This window comes from Adiantum capillus-veneris, chromosome 18 (assembly GCF_014529385.1).
Source record: "Adiantum capillus-veneris isolate H3 chromosome 18, ASM1452938v2, whole genome shotgun sequence".
Lineage (NCBI taxonomy): Eukaryota > Viridiplantae > Streptophyta > Polypodiopsida > Polypodiales > Pteridaceae > Adiantum > Adiantum capillus-veneris.
The window spans coordinates 119,738,001-119,757,509 of NC_140948.1; the positions used below are offsets into that span (position 1 = coordinate 119,738,001).

Sequence of the window (19,509 nt, forward strand, 5' to 3'; positions counted from 1 at the left end):
ATTCACTACATTGTAACAGCTTGGTCTCATAGGTCATTTTGGCCCTTTGAAGACGTTAATATATCATTTAATCTCTCTCTCTCTCTCTCTCTCTCTCTCTCTCTCTCTCTCTCTCTCTCTCTCTCTCTCTCTCTCTCTCTCTCCCCCCTAGCGTAACCTCTGCCCTGTGTCACCATGTCCCCCCTTGGGCGAGGGCAGCCCTTGGGAGGGCGTTAAGCCCTGAGCCCTGCCCCCCCCACCCCTTGCCTCAGCTCGACCGCCCCCCCTTGCCTCAGCTCGACCGCTGACCTTGCCCCTTCATCCTCAAACAACAGACGCCAACGGCGCAACCAGCCTGAGCTCTCGACCTCCCGACCTGCCCAGTGCAGGGTGCGCAGTCAGCCCCCTCGACATCCCGACCCGACCCTCTCGACCTCAGTGAGCAGGCTTGAGCGGCTTTCTGAAGAGAGCTCATCATATTTTATTTTTTTACACTAAGGTCACTGTCAAAAGTCACAAGAGCAGGTTCCCACAGCAGGCTTACCCATAGACAAAGGCTCTCGCACAGCAGATCGAAGATTTCTCAATCATGGCTTCTTTCAACACACCGACCTCTGACACACGCAAGAGTTTTCTTGCTGTAGCAGCTGCGCCCAGGAAAGATCTCGCTGCTTGCCAAGACGCACGGATCACGGCCCTAGAGGCTCAGATCCAAGAACTTGCTTTGGAGAATGTTGAACTGAAAAAACGTTTGTGTAAGCTTGAGGATACAAAAGCAACGGAGAGTGAAACTTTGCTCGCAAAGAAACTCGAAGTTGAAGCTTCTCTCATCGAGACTGTCAAGACAACTCAGAAAGAAGCCAATGAGGCATCACATAAGAAGATTGAGAACGACATACAAGCAGCCTTACAAGAATGCCGGATACAAGAATCCCTTGCCCTCAAAATTAGGATTGGAGGACTCTCCTCACCATGGTGCACCGACGAGGATTCCCTCGAAGAATCCATCGTCAAGCTCAACGACATTCTTCAACCAATCAACATCGAGCCGGACACTGTCTCTTGGATCAACGACACACATAGGCATGTGCCTCTTGGACAGTGCATCCTCACTTTCAAGAACAAAGAAGAACGGACAAGGTTGCTGCGCCAATCGTATCACCTCAAAGGGACAAAGCTTTGGATTTCCGAGGAATTGACTACAAACCAACTCAAGCACAAAGCAAGCCAGCTCAAAAAGATGCATGAAGCTCGTAAACAAGGTAAATGGGCAGTCTATCGTGGCGGTAAAGCCATCATTCAAGAGTTTCGAACTCCCAAGCCAGCTCCCCCTCTGCCTGACCCCCCCTGGGTTTTGTTTTTTGTCTTGTATCCTTTCGTTTTCCTTTACCCCTGATGGACCCTCAGTCCCTAACTAATACGTATCTAACGCTTCCACCCCGAAAACACAAATGTAATGTTTTTGTTTTGGTCCCATGGGTCATATCTGACCTCCGTGGACGATAATTAAATCTCTCTCTCTCTCTCTCTCTCTCTCTCTCTCTCTCTCTCTCTCTCTCTCTCTCTCTCTCTCATGTGTACGTCAAGGTCGCCTGTACGAAGAACGCAAAATGAACCACTGCGGAGGTCCGTAATGCCATGTGATAAGTCCATGGTCCAGACTGAAAAGTACTAAAGATCTTGCCCATGTCCGGAGAAAAGAGTACTGACATCTCTCTGCTGCCCTGGAAGACACTTGGCCCACATTGACAATCGCGAAAAACGTGCACATTGTGCATGTTGAAAATGGGCAAAAACAGAAGCCACTAATCATTTGAACTTGGGGAAAAATATATGTCTCTCCCTAAATTTCAAGCCTAAAGTACGTTAGAATATTTCCTAGCCAAACTTACCAACAAACCCACCCCCCACCCCCCCCCCCCCCCCCCCCCCCCCCCCCCCCCCCGCGTGTTTGCTTCTTATTGCATAGAAAGTCCTGTTGTGAGAAACAGAATGCAACCTTGGCGGTGGACACATAACGTGGGCTCAAGCACTAGCCCTAGCTCCCACTATCTTCCCTCACCTTATCCAGCCCACATCCCATAACAACAGGCTCTTTCTCTAGTCTCCAGCACAAACAATATAAAATACTGACAAGTCGCTCCACAACCCAGCAACTGTACCCCTTCAAGTAGGAAAGGGTAACACTCTAGCACGATGAGCTTTTGGTCTGACCCGAAAGTTTACTTTACTGCTTTTGACATGCGTTGCCATAGAATGCAACGGACGCAGAAGTGCTATCTAATGACATGTCAGTAAAAGCTCAAAGCATGTACCTTCAAGAAGAAAAGGAATTACACAAAGGAGTTGAGACCTTGCATGAGGGAGTATGATGAAATCAAAGGTTTCTGAACTTCCTCTACTCTGGCAAATACAGTAAGACAAAACGAATTGAAACTAAAAATAAACCAAGTTGTTCAAAACATAGTCTTACGATGCAACACGGCCAATGCAGGTGAAACTGAGAAGGGGTAGATGCACTTCTTGCTACAGAAGCCAATAGTCTTTGCAATGCCATGCAGGCTGTCTTTGAAATACTAGAAATTCAAGCAACCCATACAACCTCACCCAGAGCAAAGCAATCATGGATTGCATGAGGTCATAATGTAAAATTAAGCATTTAGAAAAACCTTCCCGACCTCTATTGGAAGATTCTTATCGCAGATTACAAAGTATTTTGACGTCATTCATAGCCCCTCGCATAGGATTGCAACAAGTGACCACCTTCAAAACATTAGTAAACGCCAGATCTCTCTGATTGCATCTCCTTGTGCACACTTTTGTAAATTATTGCGCCAATTTCATTCTCTTCATGAATTGAAAGGCTGCTTCTACGATTAAAGGTTAGAGAAAAACTCGAACTGATGCAACTACATTACACAAAGATGGTTAATCATTATTCCTTTTTTAAAAACAAAAGTTGACCTTGATGGCAGAAAACATAGGTGGAATCTGCATGATTTCACCCATAAAGTCTTCCCTGACAGCTTCAATCTGGGTATCAGTTATGTGGTCCCATGGCTTTCGCTCATTCACCTGAAAGTAGAAAAATTGCTCGTTACCAGAATATATTCAAGCATATTGCTTTGTGCTTCATGACAGTCTCAGAAAGTTAGTTGATATCCCAAAATCTTGGTAGAAAAGTCAGCCTTACTTGTGAATCAGCATCACATGAGGAAGTGGCTTCTCCAAGCCGAAAAGTCCCTGTGTAAACTTTTGTAAGTGCCTGATACCTGCATTGAAACTCACCACTAAAGTTTACTGCCACACAAATCTCATCAAAAACCGGATAACTATCCATTTCTTTAAAGAATTGAAGACATTCAACTGCTGAAACAAACTTCTATCCACTTCTTTAACGAATAAAAAGAAACCCTTATCATGCAAAAGATATATCTCTAACCCCCAAAGTGTTCATTGAAGTACAAATATGGCATATACTTTTCAAGCTCTTCTCTTGTTCTAGGCAACTATAGAGGTCTCATAGGTGATTACCTTGATGAGACTGGAAACAAGAGGACCTCAGCAGACACAGCAATACCCACAACCAATGGACCACACATACTCAGATTGGGATCACAGCATCTTCTCATTATTTATAGTGCGATGGCAAGGTGGCCAGATTCAGAAGAGCTCACATATATCCCACCATCAGTCTCAGAGGGACGTTGCCCAGTGGACTATATTATTGCATCCTGGAAGGTAGCACATCATTTGTCAGCAAGGCTGTCCATGTGGATCGAAAGAGCACTAAGAAGGCATCCTCCCGATTTAAAACTCTGCCTCTGCCTAGGGATATGAACCTTCTCAGATGATCATCAATATCCTCAGTTGAAGTGCCTTGAGAGTAGAAAACTTGATATTGACTTGGGCAATGCTGGTTAAATCCTCAGCCATGCTTGCCTGCTCTACGTGCTGTAGGGGTGGGTGACTGCAGAGTAGAAGAGGGCTTAGGTGACAAGGTTGGTGAAGTTATAGGGGCGCCCAACCACTGTGTTGCAGCGAAGATGTAGAGGCTTGTGGAGGTACCTGGTAGGAATGGTTGTCGCCTTCTTTAATAGGATTTTAAAGGGCTCCTAAGAGGACTAATATGGGTGTCCCTAGACTGCCTGGTGTGGGTCATACAGGAGCACTGTAGACCCATCACTTAGCCGGCCTGACTGAATCAGACTAATTGACCCAAATGGGCTGAGCCCACCAAGTAGAAACTCTTGGAGCTAAGTCCACCACTGGGACTAGTCAACCTAGTCAAGCTTAACCGACAAGTAGGCCTAGAAGCTAAGCCCAATGTGACTAGTTGACTTGCTGAAGCTGACCCCGGACTAGTCGATTAAAGCTAAACCAACAAGTACGAACCTTCAACCAGTCCACACAGTCAGAGCTGAGATGGTGTGTTGGGCAAAGCTGTGCACAACCAGTCCTGTCCAAGACTCCTCGGCAAACTAAAGGTAGAAAGAAATCATAGGACGCTAACGACTGTCCACCAACCAGACAGAGGGACGAGACATATTGAACAAGGGCAAGACCATCACCATTCATCTCGGCACGATAAAAAGCCCAGATCAAGAGGAGCCCCAACTCTATATGGGGTAGAAAACTTGGAGGTGGTTTTGGTTTTTTTTTTTTTTTTTGGAAAGGGGGGGTGGGGTGGGGGGGGGGTGGGGGGGGGGGGGGGGGGGGGGGGGGGGGGGGGGGGGGGGGGGGGGATGGTGGGGGCAAGCTCCTGAAATGGTACCAGGGGAGCAATGAGAAGGGGGATAAGGTGGGGTAGCTGACACTTGTGAACGTTATAACGAACCAGCCTGTGAAGGGACGTGAGGGGAAGCAGGACTCTGCTGAGGAACAGATTGCAGACGACGAAAAGCATGACGGTGTAGAACAAGCTGCCAACCATCAATCAGGCCCTTGAGGGGGTGGATGTCACAAACTGCTGACGTGTCAAGCCACTGAAGAACGGAGCCGACATGCAGATCCCGGCCAAGGGGCCTAAACCCTAGAAGAAGCAGAAGCAGAAGCAGAAGCAGCAAAAGAAGAAGAAGAAGCCGAAGAAGTTGTACCAACTTATGGATCCCCGCCTGATGGGGCCCAAGAAACTAGAAGCAAAACCCACAAAAGATCTAGCGTAAACAAAGTTGATGACATGGCTGTTGTACGGAACCCCCACAAATCACGTTGACATGCTGATGTGGCAGGTTGTACGAACAGTTCCGCGGTTCGCGCTCACAGTGCCACGTGGCACCTGTACGGATTTTCGTAGATTGCCTGGCAGCTTTTCACGCCAGTTTTTGGGACCAGATGCTTTTGAGTTTGAAGCTTTTCATGTAAACTCCTTTTCATTGGCCAAGGGCCTTTAAATATGTGCAAAGGGCTCAGTCTCTAGCACTCTTCCGAGTGAAGGTGCAAAGCGCCAGTACCGGCATTGAACTAAGTTCAAGCAATATAAAGAAATACCGAAAGAAGTGCTCTCTTGGGGTGGAGCTCCGCCACTCCTCGTCTCATGTCATGCATCTCTTTTAGTTCAGTTGTTATTTGGAGTGCTTAGAGTTGTTCAATCTGTTCTTTTTTCGTTGGCATGTGGTGCCCGTCCCCGTGACGATGGACGTGGGCGACTGAGGACCAGCACGATGTGGCTACTGCCGAGGACGAGCTAAAGTGTGGTGGGTACTCATGTACCATGTGTCCAAAGTGGTGGCATCAAAGACACTGATCCAGATGACCAGTCACCTATAATCTCCGAGTAACAACTTGTATGTCTAACACCACCTCCCAGGAATTTGGGAACTTTGGAAAGCCTGTGGTAAAGCCTAGGATGACCAAGCTATTCGAGCTTTACGTTCACCTTCTACATGCTTTCACTCTTGCTTACGACTTCTCTCACCCGCACTCAAACCTTTGGTTGTGGGTTGGCCACCCTTTAACCCTTCTAGTGGGGATTCTAGGAACGTATAGGGTTTGCACTAGATATTTTGCCCATGTTATAATTAATTCCAAGTTATATGGATTTTCTGTGCTGGGTATTGTTAGAGGGTTTTCCCGACCAAGATGTGGCACACTATATCAATGTTGCCAGGCTCCATGTACACTCATCTTCTATCATTTTGCCTCTCGAGTTATTGAGTTGCCCCCCCCCCCTTCCTCTCTCTCTCTCTCTCTCTCTCTCTCTCTCTCTCGCCCGGGAGCGCCGTGCCACTGAGGAGCGAGTGGCTCAGATGAGGGCCGACCCGACAGCTTTCATCCGGGTAGCCTTGGCACCAGACCCGCCCATGTACCACATCTTACATCCCCCCATTAGTACAGGATGGAGCTCGATAGCTTGATGCATTCTCATGATTGTACTACCTTGAGCATATAGACATGCATATACCCCTAGAGATAGAGCTCCATCCCTCCTCAGATACTCCACTACCTACATTCAGTTCAGTTTTGTATCAGTTTTGTTTCATTTGTCTTTCCGATAGACGGATGACATACACACCATGTACATTTGATTTGTCTCATAGGCCGATTTCGGCCTGACATAGACGTTAAAAGTCTTTCTTTCTTTCTCTCTCTCTCTCTCTCTCTCTCTCTCTCTCTCTCTCTCTCTCTCTCTCTCTCTCTCTCTCTCTCTCTCTCTCTCTCTCTCTCTCAAAAAAGCACATCATTGATTCTCTATTACTTTGGCACCCTGTAGGGGCCCAAATGGTGCCTACCTACAAGGAAGTAAAGTTGATACAACCGCCCCAAGGAAAAGTACAAGGTTGCTTTAAAGCATAGAACTATGAGCCCCTGTTGGAAGCCTTTGGACTTGGTGAGCCGATAAAGAATCATAGAAGGGGAAAGAAATCTACTTTACAGGAGTTCACCCACACCTCAACCTCAGCCCCATCTATGTCGGACTCTCCGACCAAGCCAAAAATCTCCTCTGTGTCTGGTGAAATACCCTTCACCAAGCTTCCTCAAGGAGGGTTACAACAAAAAGATGTTGATTTCAATATTGATGAGACACCAGCTCATGACGTCTCTATGCTCGTAGATGCGGTAACTTCTTCACCTTCAGCAAAATCTTTAGCAGTGCGAGTTAAGGGAGACAACTTCGGTGACTTTGAGGCACACCTGGCTCTACTAGACCAGATGCAGAGCAGACATCAATTTGTTGTGGTCTACGTCACAGAAGATGAGATTAGCCCCTTTCAAAGTTACAGAGGAGTCAAGCACTATTGATTTTCGTTTGGGAAAACTAGTGAGCGTACGGCTATCTTATCCTCCGGTCTCGAATCAGCATTCCACAGAGGACATGTTTATTTCAAACCCTGGAACAAGTCAGCTTCAGCTTCCTCCACCAAATGTTCTCTGTCAATTCAGTGAAGTATCTTGTGAACTACCAGAAGAGATATCGGATGTTGTAGCGCGGATAATGTGTCATGCTCTCTACAGTGGGTGCTCCTCAGTGCAATGTGCGCGACAATCTCACTCAAAACAGACTGAAAACAAAGGAACAATAGATAACAACAGATCTCACAAAGACACAACAGTAGACCAGAACATATGACTTGACTATCTCAAAGAACCGATACAGACTCTGGCATGGCAGCACACTCAGCTCCAGCCCAGGACTCACAGGTACAATGGGGGTGTCGAGGCACAGATGTGCAAGGATGGTGAAGACGTGCTGTGTGTATAGACTCGCTACTTAAGACGACGACGCTGGACCATATATGAAGAAGATGATCCACCAACAGCTCATAAATAAGCCTATCTCCAAACTGAGTGGTGGTGGTGACCTAGCCACGATGTCCACTAGACCACCGTCCGTATCCCCACGTGTCACTGCCCAGCCCAGAGAGTCCGTGCAATGTGGACCAAACCAAACCAACTGTACTAACTGTGTGTCCCGTGAAAGTGACATTGTAGCCTGCTACAGGTTGCCCGCCACAAGACCGCTCACCGTCCCAGTGAGAGGAGATACTAAAACCACTAGGTACCGCATCTGTACATCTTTCTTGAAGCAGGTGCTAGGCCCAATCATGACCTTACATGCCTCAAAAGCGGAGTTAAAAACACCGCACTGCTTGCAAACGCCTCAAGCCTTTGAATAGACAAGAACCCAGTATGATTGCATAGTCCAAGAATCCCAATTGGCAAAACAGACTGAGGCTCCACAGCAAAGAGATATGCTCCGTTTGGATCCAGTGCATCTTTATCCTCCATAACCATAGTGAGAGGAAAATGACCTAGTCCATGCTTGCAGATGGCAGAACGAAAAGCATTTACTGCAACGGGATGGCAACCAGGTCCCATGGCTGGGAGGGGTGGGGAGGGCTAGGTAGGGGCGAGGGCAGGGAGGGGGTCAAGTAGGGGCGAGGGCAAGAGAGGGGGTGGGTAGGGGCGAGGGCAAGGAGGGGGTGGGTAGGGGCGAGGGCAAGAGAGGGGATGGGTAGGGGCAAGTAGGGGCAAGGGCAGGGAGGGGGTTGGTAGGGGCGAGTAGGGGTGGGGTGGGTACGGGGGAGGGTAAGAGGGGGGTGGGTAGGGGCGAGGGCAAAGGGAGGGGGTGGGTAGGGGGGGCGAGGGGTGAGTAGGGGGCGAGGGAAAGGAGGGGGTGGGTAGGGGCGAGTAGGGGGAGGGTAGGGGCAAGGGTAAGAGAGGGATGGGTAGGGGCGAGGGGCAAGTAGGGGGTGGGTAGGGGCGAGTAGGGGGTGGGGCTGGAATGACTCTGCACCTTCTACAAGAAGCATGCCCGAGAATGAGCCCATGGCCTCATATTTAAAGGCCCTAGGTCCCAAAAGCAGTTTTACATGAAAGCCTTTAAACTCAAAAGCATCTGGTCCAAAAGAAATGCCAAAAAGCTGCCAGCTTAAATCAGGGAATTCCATACAACTACCACGTTAGCACTGTCAACGCGTTTTGCGGATATCTACCACGTCAACACTGTCAGCGGAAAATCCGAAAACTGCCATGTCATCAGCTGCTACGCATGTGTGCGGGTCCTGCTTTATTTTAATCCTTTATATCACTTGGGGCCCCATCAGACGGGGTCCCCATAAGTTGATAGGACTTCTTCTTCTGTTACTTGTTCTTCTTAGGGTTTAGGCCCCTCGGCCGGCATCTGCAAGTTGGCTCCTGTCTTGACATGTCAGCAGTTTGTGACAAACTCCAGCATCGAAAAGAGCAAACGTACACCACTAAAGCGAAGCAAGAACACATAGCACACGAACACAATGACAAACACAGACACACACCCAAACCTACACACACAGATAGACATTCCTCCGAAACACACATGAAGACACGAACCGGCAAGTAGACAAGTACAAACCAAAACCCGACCGCGAAATTGAGCACACACATGCACAAAAAGCAAGCTCACGAAAACATACATAGACACACACCCAAACGCACATGCTCACACCAACACACCCAACTACATGTTGCGGCTCCGAGCGCAGCAAGGCAGGGTCGTAAAATGTGGTTGTGCGAAGGGCGGGTGGCATGCCGAGGCTCATGAGGGCGACAGGTTGTGGGAAGAAGCAAGAACAGCACCAGCAGGGGAGGGGAAATGGTGTGGACAAACAGCAACTAGTTGACGAGGCTGGGGCTCGAGGGAAAGGTCTAGATGACCGGCGAGGGCAAACACAGCAAGGTAGCACGGGCAAAAACAGGGTCGAAACCCTCGCGCGTAGGAACAAGCAGGGTAAGGAGCAGTGTTGCGGATCAGCTTGAGGCAGGGAACGGTGCCGCCAGGTACAAGTTCTGCACAAATGCCGACGCCCATGTAAGGTTGCAGGGTATGAGTTCTGCAGAAGGCCACAAAATCTCTCTCTCTCTCTCTCTCTCTCTCTCTCTCTCTCTCTCTCTCTCTCTCTCTCTCTGGCTTGGCAGCGTGGAGAAGGCCATCGCTAGGGCTCTGCTGAAACTACTGCTCGCGCTGCTGCTGAAACTATTGCTGCTTCTGCGCGCGCTGCTGCTGCCTGCATTGCCCCCCCCCCCAAAGCAGGTACAGGGTTTTGCCCGTCAGTTTTTGCCCGTCAAAAATTACACCCCCTCCCCCCACAGCCAGAAAATCAGAGTTACAGGGAAATAAAAAACAGGAAAATCCTCCAATTTCAGTTGGAGATTTTTGAAAAAAGGCAAAACAACTCTGACAAAAACTCTGCAGAAAATCAGAAAAGCAAACATCAAGAATGTATGATTGATTTGAGGAAACCCTATGTATACATTATGCGGGACAGGGATGTATGTGTGATGTGGACATAGTGGGTTGACTTGGCAGAAGTGCAGATTGTATTTTTGATGGAGGTCATGACTGCGTCACCGGTGTGTAAGCCCCATCCGAAGGCAACCTTTGTGCTTACAAACAAGCGGATTACACAAATGCAGAGGGAGATGAAAGACTCGAAAGCAGATATGGAGGGATGGTGGAAAGAGAAGGCCAACCTTCTTCAAATGTTTCTCAACGAAGGCGCGCAGTGGAAGAAAGAGAAAGAGGACCTGCACGCAGAGCTACAAGCACTTAAGGCGGACTCCAAAGCACATAAAGAAGAGGTCTCAGCTCTCAAGCGAGAACTTGCTGATAGAGCGAGCAGTGGACTAGAGGAGGGGGAATTCCAACCTTCGGTAGTAGAGGAAATCAAGGTCATCAAAGAGCAGGTACGGATGATCAAAGAGGAGGAGAAACAAAAGATGGTAAAGACGTCTTCGTGGATGGATGTGATCACGAAGACGCAAAAGAAGGCGGATGAGGCCGAGAAGTGGATAGAAGTCGCTAAGAAAGGCAAAGGGAAAGAAACCACATCTGTCCCCACTCCTACAATCATCAAAATAACTCTAGAAGAAGAACAGCGAAGGAAAACTAGAGCTTTGCATATAAGAGTAACCGGTCTAAAAGACCGAGATGATGTGGAAGGGGAAGTTGAAGAACTTCTCCGCATGATGGGTAGTGAGGCTACTCATACAAAGGCATGGAGGGTGGGGAAGAAGACACAAGGAATTGGGGAGACTTCAGAAGGGAGAGCTTTAATCATCCGTTTCCCATCCATGGAGGCAAAGAAGGACTTCTTGAAGAAGCGTCCTACAATAAAGAAAACGGGCATATTCCTTGAGATGACCTCACTCTCACACAGCTTGCACATATGAGGGAGGTAATGCCAGAGATTCAAGCGGCAAGGGAGAAGGGAAAGACGGCCTTCTACAGAGATGGCCGGGTTGTGATTGTAGAGCGGCGCTCCACATGACAATGCGAGACCCATGGGACCACCCTCAAAGTTGCCACGTGGAATTGTAATGGATCTATGCGACTTGATGTGGGCGCCTTTGAGGATAGTTTCAGGGGAATAGACATCGTCTTCTACTCTAAGACACATCAGGCCCCTGGGCAGTCTGTCACAAAGTGATGACGTGGCGGACAGCAAAAACCCTAATTCTGCCAAAAACCCTAAAATTCCTGCAAACCCTAATTTCTGCCAGAAACCCTAATTTCCGGAAATCGCGGAGGCGGATTATTAAAAAAAAAAAAAAAAGAGAAAGAAAGAGAAAAAGAGAACTTGCTTTTTACTGACTCTCATTGAGAGAAAGAGAGAATCTGATTTTGCTTTCAAGCTTTTGGGGCTCTGCTTTTGGGCATCGCTTGTAACCTTTAAATTAGTGGTGAGGGCCTCACTTCTCAGAGCATCTGGACGCAGAGTCTGAGAGTGGAACCCTAACCGCTCTCTTGTACTTTGATTTGATTAATATAAAAAGAAATACCGAAAGGGGCGCCAGTCTTTGGGGCCAATATCTCTAGGCACGGAACTCCGCCGGGCCAGTGCAAATCTATTGTGATCTGTGAATTGTTTTGAAGTGGTTATTTGGTGCTGTCGCGGTTGATTCTTGACTTGGACTGTCCAAGTCTGTTACAGTGGTATCAGAGCACGGTCGATTTCTTTTCTACGGGAAATCCGATCCCCGAAAAAAAATTTCCGCGGCACCTATGGCTTCAGGCAATGATCAGTCGACTCCCTCTGCATCTGGAGATGCGGGCTGGGATCACAACGAACATTCAGACAGAGTATGGCCCGCCTCGGCCTACTCAGGCGGAGCAAAGAGAGATGGAGCGTCGTCAATTGATTGGCGATGCAACAAAGATGATGCTCAATTTTGCCAAGGACCCGAAGATGGCAAAATATATGCCTCTTTGAAAGGTACAGATGGAGTGGCAAAGAACCACAACACCACTCCCGGACCCCGCTCTCAAGAAACCTTCTGCCTCCAAGAAATATACGGAGAAGGAACTAGAGACCGTGGTTGATGCACGGATTGCTCAGCTTTTCGACGTGCAAAAGAAAGGCAAAAAGCATGGCAAAAAGCAGAAGAAACTTCCCGGGATATTTGGGTCGTCGGTTGACATTTGACAAGGCAAAGAAACGGAAGAAGCGTGTTCCATTTGAAGGAGTACCCAGTTCTTCTTCTTCTTCTTCTGACAGTTCTTCTAGCTCCTCGGATTAGAGCGAAGAAGACAGAAAAAGCCAAAAAGCGAAGCAAGACACAAAGCTTCGGAAAGGGCAAGAAAAAGGGCAAAGAAGGCTACATCTCGCCCAGAGACTGACAGTTCTACTGAGGACTCGTCTACAGACAGCTCAGATTCCGATGACGGAAAGTTTTATGCGAACAAGAAGAATTTTTACAAAGCCAACCAGTATGACTTTCTCGAAGATAAAAGCAAGAAGGTCCGAGAGTTTAAGGAAGGTGGCCACTCGATCAAGTTTGATACTTTTTCAGGATACTCTCATGCTTCGAAGGCTTTGTCTTTTATACAGCAGTTTGACATCGCTTTCGCGGGAGGACGCTATTCAGAGCACTCCAAGATTCGGAGAGCTGCCTCTTACTTTAAGGGGAATGCTCGTACTTGGTGGTCCACGCTTCTATTAAGCAAGACTGTGCCAGTTACATGGCTGAAATTCAAGCGGCTTTTTATTTCTTCTTGGTTGACTCAAGAGTTTGAGCGAGATATACGAGCTGCTTGGAACCATCTCCGGATGACCAAGAGCGATACAATGAATTCTTATTGTGAAAGATTTTGGAGCTCTTTTCTACCCGCCTCTTCATTCAAGAAGATCTCGTTCAGAGAACAGATTGAGCGGTTTACCTTGGGTCTACCTACAGAGATCCGAGATCACTGCTTGGAACAGAAGTCAGCTTCTATTCAGGACTTGATGAGTCATGCGAAGCGGGGCTTTGCCATTCACTATGGCAGTCTGACCTACCCCACAGATGAGGCCATGACACAACGAGCCGAACAGACTTTTGGGAATGAAAGTAGAAAGAAAAAAGAGCAACCCAGGGAAAAAAAGGATGCACGACCCAAGCTTACTCCCGAGGAGAGAGCTCGCTTCATCAGAGAAGGGAAGTGCTTTGGATGCGGGGAACAGGGACATATCTCCGCGAAGTGCCCTAATAAGGCACAGAAAGAATAGAATGATAAAGACGACGACAGGCCTGAGAGTTCGAGAGCAGTTGAGGAATGTGGCAGAAAAGGCAAATAGAAAAGCAGAACTGGTACCACATGGCGTGGGACCTGCACCGAATCTAATGAATGAAAGTACTAACTTTGCCGCTTTTGCGGCAAAGTGAAGAATCAAGAAGCTCTTTTGAAGGAGCCAAGGCCAACTTCTTTTCACTTGGAATTGGCGGCTCGATTTGGAATTACGCCCAACAGACTGACGCCATAGGCGGAGGTAGTTCGATTGGCACCTGGATGGGATGTTGCCATTACACCGAGCATTGGCAAACTTCGTTTGCAATGACAGGGGTGTTCGGGGCAAGCGAGTGACGTTCTACTCAGGATCCCTTGGTACCACAAGAACTACGCCGTGGTTGACTACCGGGCCGAGAAAGCGACATTGATAAATGAAGGGCTTAGAGATTGTACTTGATGAACTTCAGTTTCTTACTCATTCTTTTGGAAGACAACTGAACGCTGGATAAAGGTTGAATATGTTTTGACCTGATCAAAAGAACGCCAAGATTTTTCTCCACACTCATGCCGATTGCTTTTCAAAGGGCCTGAAGATCAAACCATTGATCTGATACCTGGAAGCACGCCACCGAATCGGCCACCTTATTGTGTGAGCTGGGTACAAAATGAAAAGATTATGAACCCAGTGAAAGACCTCTTGGAAAAGGGTCTTGTCCAGCCTAGTACTTCACCGTATTGCTCTCCAGTGTTGTTGGTTTTGAAGAAAGACGGATCTTGGAGAATGTGCATCGATTATAGAGCTCTCAACAAATCACCATCAAGAACAGATTTCCGATTCCTAGGATCGATGATATACTCGACAGGTTACAGGGATCCTCGTGCTTTTGCAGGATTGACTTGAAGAGTGGATATCATCAGATCAGGATAGCGCCAGGAGATGTCTACAAGACAGCTTTTCGGACGACTTTTGGGTTATTTGAGTTTTTGGTGATGCCTTTTGGCCTAACCAATGCTCCTGCGACATTTAACCGGATGATGGATAGGATTTTTCGAGAGTACAGGCTATTTGTTGGCACTTTCTTTGACGACATCATTGTTTTCTCCAAAAATAAGGCAGAACACAGAGATCATCTGCTTCAAGTCTTTCAGGCATTACAAGATCACACGTTAGTGATTAATGCAAAGAAAAGTGAATTTTTCCTACCAGAGATACACTTTTTGGGACACATTGTGTCAGAGCAGGAGTGCAAATGGACCCGGCTAAGATAGAGACTATCCGTGATTGGCCCGATTTGAGGAATGTCCATGAAGTTAGAAGCTTCTTGGGAATGTGTTCGTACTACAGGCAATTCATACGAAAGTTTGCAGAGATTGCTTCCCCTTTGCATACCTTGACTCAGAAAGGAGTACCTTTTTCGTGGGGATCCACAAAGGTGACTGTCTTTCGGACATTGAAAGAGAAATTGACTACGAGACCCATTTTGAGTTTGCCGGACTTGCACAAGTCATTTGAAGTATATTGTGATGCTTGTGGTCGTAGTCTGGGTGCGGTCTTGATGCAAGAAGGCCATGTCATAGCTTACGAGAGCCGTTTGTTCTCTAGGCCGGAGATGACAGCACAGATCTATGAGAAAGAACTTTTGGCGGTTATCCATGCTCTTACTCAGTGGCGGCATTACCTACTCGGAGCGGATTTTACTGTCTTTCCAGACCATCAGAGTTTGCGCTACTTCTTGTCACAGAAGCAGCTTTCGGAAAAGCAGATGCGGTGGGCGAACATCTTGTCACAGTTCCACTTCCAGATTGTCCATGTGCAGGGACAGAAGAATGTGGTGGCAGATGCTTTGTCTCGGAAACCGTTGGTTCTGGCTATTTCCGCGATACATCATAGGAGCTTCGAGGATATGGTCGATCAGTATGCCACAGATACAGATTTTGCAGATATTTTCACACGGATACGGGATGGGGAGACAGTAGCAGGATACTCCCTTCGGGAAGGCTACTTGATGAAAAAGACTATGTTGTGCGTTACACAGCCGTTGGGGGAAAAGGTTATGATTCAATGCCACTGTCCACCTTTTACGGGTCACCGCGGCATTGCTAACACCATGAAAGGGGTAGAGAGATACTTCTTTGGGCCGAGACTCAAAAAGGATGTGGAAGAGTGTGCAGTTGCTTGGTATGCCAGAAGGTCAAGTTTGACAGGCATAAGGCACAGGGATTGTTACAGCCTTTACCCGTACCCACCCACCCCTGGGAAAGTATTGCAATGGATTTCATTTTTGATCTCCCGAGAAGACAGAATGATCACGATGATTTTTCGATTACATGGCATGTTTGAGACGATTGTCTCCGACAGAAACCCCCGATTTATGAGTTTGTTTTGGAAGGCAATTTGGGAGAACATTGGCACGCAGTTGCAGTTCTCGTCATCGTTCCACTTGCAGACTGACGGGCAATTTGAGATTGCCAATTCAGTGATTTTAGATTTATTGAAGTCTTGTATCTCGGATCAGAAGACTCAATGGGAAAAGAACCTATCTTTGGTGGAATTCGCCTACAGTAACACGATACACTCTTCGACGGGAAGACGCCATGTGAGATTGTTGAAAGTGCAGCGAAGGTTCCATCCTTCCTGAACACGAAAGATTAGATATTTGAAGCGGATGAGTATTCGCGAGATTTGGATACGGCTTTTGCCAAGGTTCGCGAGACTTTGCAGAAGTCTCAAGAACGACAGAAAAAGGCAACGGATCGCCATCGTCGCGACTTGAAATTGAAGGAGGATGATTGGGTGCTCTTACTTTTCAGAAGGCACGCCTAAGAAAGAAAAAGGGAAAGGAGAGGCTTTTTCCAAAGCTTAGTATGTGATACTACGAACCTTTCCAGATTACTGAAAAGATATTGGATGTCTCCTTTCGATTAAAACTGCCAGATACTTGGAGGATTCACAATGCATTGCACGTGAGTCTCTTGAACCCTGTTAAGGGTGATGTGCCTGATGATGGGGAGCCTGATGAGCAACCCAAAGTGGAAGAAAACGAGGAGATCCTTGTTCCTGAACAGATTTTGGCACATAACGATACGAAGAAAGGTAAAGTCCGAAGGCGGTTCTTGGTTTAGTTCAAGAACTTTCCTGCATTTGATGCGAAGTGGATGGAGGAGGAGGACCTAGCAGATACTCCTCGGATTGTGAAATTTTATCTCGATGTTTTGGTTTAGCATAGTCTACTCCAAACGGAACCCAGAAACTCAGCTTGGCCGAAGATCTGGTGCAGTGGGATGCACAAGAGGGGAGTTAATCCGCTCCTTTGTCAACAGATGCCTCGATTTTGATACTAAAGTCACTGATGTCTCTTTGAGCTTTAGGGATACTTAGAACTGACAGTATTCTGCTGGATGACTTTATGAAATGGAATTCCTGATTATGATACTGATTTGTTCTTGACTTCTTGTGAGTGCAGGAACTGATAGACGAAATGACTGCAGCATTTTGGTCTACTTGATCTCAAATAGACATGGTTGCAATAGGGGTTAGTCAATCGGACATCGATGAGGTCCCGATTGGACCTAGATGTGATTGCTAGCTACATTGCCGATAAATCATGGTCTAAGATCCGAATGAATGTTGAATGTCATGTGATGTCTGGTGATGTCCTGTGATGTCGTGTGATGTGACTGTCGATTTTGTACATGTGCTAGATGTGTGTTCCTAGTACGTAGGTACTAACAGTCAGTGTCTGCTAAGATGGTTTATGGCTTTTGTCGGTTTTGCAGGCGTAATCGCGGTCGATTACAATGCTTTCAAGAGGGGGGTATGTCACAAAGTGATGACGTGGCGGACAGCAGAAACCCTAATTTCTGCCAGAAACCCTAAAATTCCTGCAAACCCTAATTTCTGCCAGAAACCCTAATTTCCGGAAATAGCCGAGGCGGATTATTTTATTTTTTTTTAAAAACGACGCAAATCTCAGCTTTTCGCTTTGATTTGGGAGAAACAAAGAGAAAAAGAGTACTTGCTTTTTACTGACTCTCATTGAGAGAGAGAGAGAATCTGCTTTTGCTTTCAAGCTTTTGGGGCTCTGCTTTTGGGCATCCCTTGTAACCTTTAAATTAGTGGTGAGGGCCTCACTTCTCAGAGCATCTGGACGCAGAGTCTGAGAGTGAAACCCTAACCGCTCGCTTGTACTTTGATTTGATTAATATAAAAAGAAATACTGAAAGGGGCGCCAGTCTTTGGGGCCAATATCTCTAGGCACGGAACTCCGCCGGGCCAGTGCAAATCTATTGTGATCTGTGAATTGTTTTGAAGTGGTTATTTGGTGTTGTCGCGGTTGATTCTTGACTTGGAGTGTCCAAGTCTGTTACACAGTCTATGCTCACATTAGTGGATATAGATGGGAGATTGCCTATAGACAGGAGACATGATCAGAGCGCAAAAGGCGGGGATCAGGAGGAGTGACAGTGTTATTCAGGGAGGAGTTGCAGCCATTGATACATATAGCCCGCAGAGATGAGCAAGCTAGGTACATGTGGGTGAGACTGAGAGCAGAGACAGACACATATCTTTACATTGCTATTTGCTACTTTCCCCCGAGCACGTCAGTGTATGCACCACCCAGAGGACAATCCCCTTTCTCTATTTTGGATGATGACTTATGGGAGTTCTCTAGAGATGGTGACATCATCATTCTAGGGGATTTCAATGCTAGGACTGCCCATCATCAGACAGTATTTTATGATACTTCAGAGGAGATGCTGAGAGAGTTGGATGCTACAAAGACAGGCCTATCTAGACTATCACAAGATGGAGAACACACTGAGTATGGACGACACTTGATAGACGTGGGGACTGCACATGGATTCGCCATCCTGAATGGCCTGCAGAGATTTCCCGCTTCAGGGGGTTTTACATGCTTTCCACACAGACATGGAGCCAGCACAGTGGATTATGTCATGGCACAACCGAGCCTCATCTCTAGTATTGAGGATCTCACGGTTGGACCCAGACCTGTTGGTGTGGCAGTGGATCATGCTCTTGTGTCATTGACCATCTCTTTTCAGTTTAGTGTAGCACACAGGCTACGGACAGCAGCCCCTAATCGCTACACCTTCACGCGAGAGACAGACTCTGTATACATAGATGGGATCTACAGATGCCTATGCACAGAGGAGCCAGGGCCACCTCTGGAGGAGCTTACTACTGTATTGACACAGACACTACATGATGCAGCAGTAGAGGCATACCCACATACCCAGCCTGAGCAGAGACGCCGTTCGGGGAGCATGCCCCAAAACAGTTGGTATGATGAGGAATGCCGGGATACTAGAGCTAGACTTCAGAGGGAGGTGCTTTTGGGGGACATCACTCACAAACAGTCACAGATTGACTTCCGACGCCTAGTGCGGCGGAAGAAGAGGGCATTTTTGGCTCGCCTAGAGCAGGATCTATACCAGCTATTCTTGAGTCAGGACTCACGTGAGGCATGGAGGCTCTTTCATGAGCACTCCCCCCCCCCCTGCCATCACTTCTACAGAGGCTTGGGGCCGGTATGCATCATCTTTGTGCACAGTTCCTGAGCAGCCCCCCTTCCCGACCCCCCCGATCCATGGCCATACACATGTGCTTTTTTCACCGCTGAGACGGTGAGGAAGGCCATTGACAGGATGAGGACTGGGAGAGCATATGATCACGATGGCTTAGTGGCTAAGCAGGATCTATATCAGCTATTCTTGAGTCAGGACACAGGTGAGGCATGGCGGCTCTTTCAGGAGCACTCTCTCCCCCCCCCCGCCATCTCTTCTACAGAGGATTGGGGCCAGTACGCATCATCTCTGTACACAGTTCCTACACAGCCCCCCCTTCCCGACGCTCCCGATCCATGCCCCCACACACGTGCTTTTCTCACCGCAGAGATGGTGAGGAAGGCCATTGACAGGATGAGGACTGGGAGAGCATACGATCATGATGGTTTAGTGGCTGAGCATTTCACGCATGCCAGAGATCTACTAGCAGAGCATCTAGCAGTGATGTTTAACCGTGCCATGTGTGAGGGCTTGCC

At 47.7% G+C, this 19,509-nt stretch overlaps 2 protein-coding genes across 2 annotated transcripts in view; one reads left to right on the forward strand and one right to left on the reverse strand.

Annotated features, from left to right (window-relative positions):
• The window catches only part of LOC147436300 (Pseudouridine synthase family protein), a 153,290-nt gene that overhangs the window by 73,889 nt on the left and 59,892 nt on the right, over positions 1–19,509 (reverse strand). The window contains exons 4-5 of the mRNA XM_086489233.1: positions 3,173–3,251; positions 2,944–3,054 (exon numbers count right to left, since the gene is read on the reverse strand). Of these exons, the coding sequence (XP_086345359.1) occupies positions 2,944–3,054; positions 3,173–3,251 (190 nt within the window). The remainder of the gene's footprint in view (positions 1–2,943; positions 3,055–3,172; positions 3,252–19,509) is intronic.
• On the forward strand, positions 348–1,375 carry LOC147436301 (uncharacterized). The gene has a single exon (XM_086488831.1). The coding sequence runs from the start codon at positions 569–571 to the stop codon at positions 1,373–1,375; it is 807 nt and encodes a 268-aa protein (XP_086344957.1). The 5' UTR covers positions 348–568.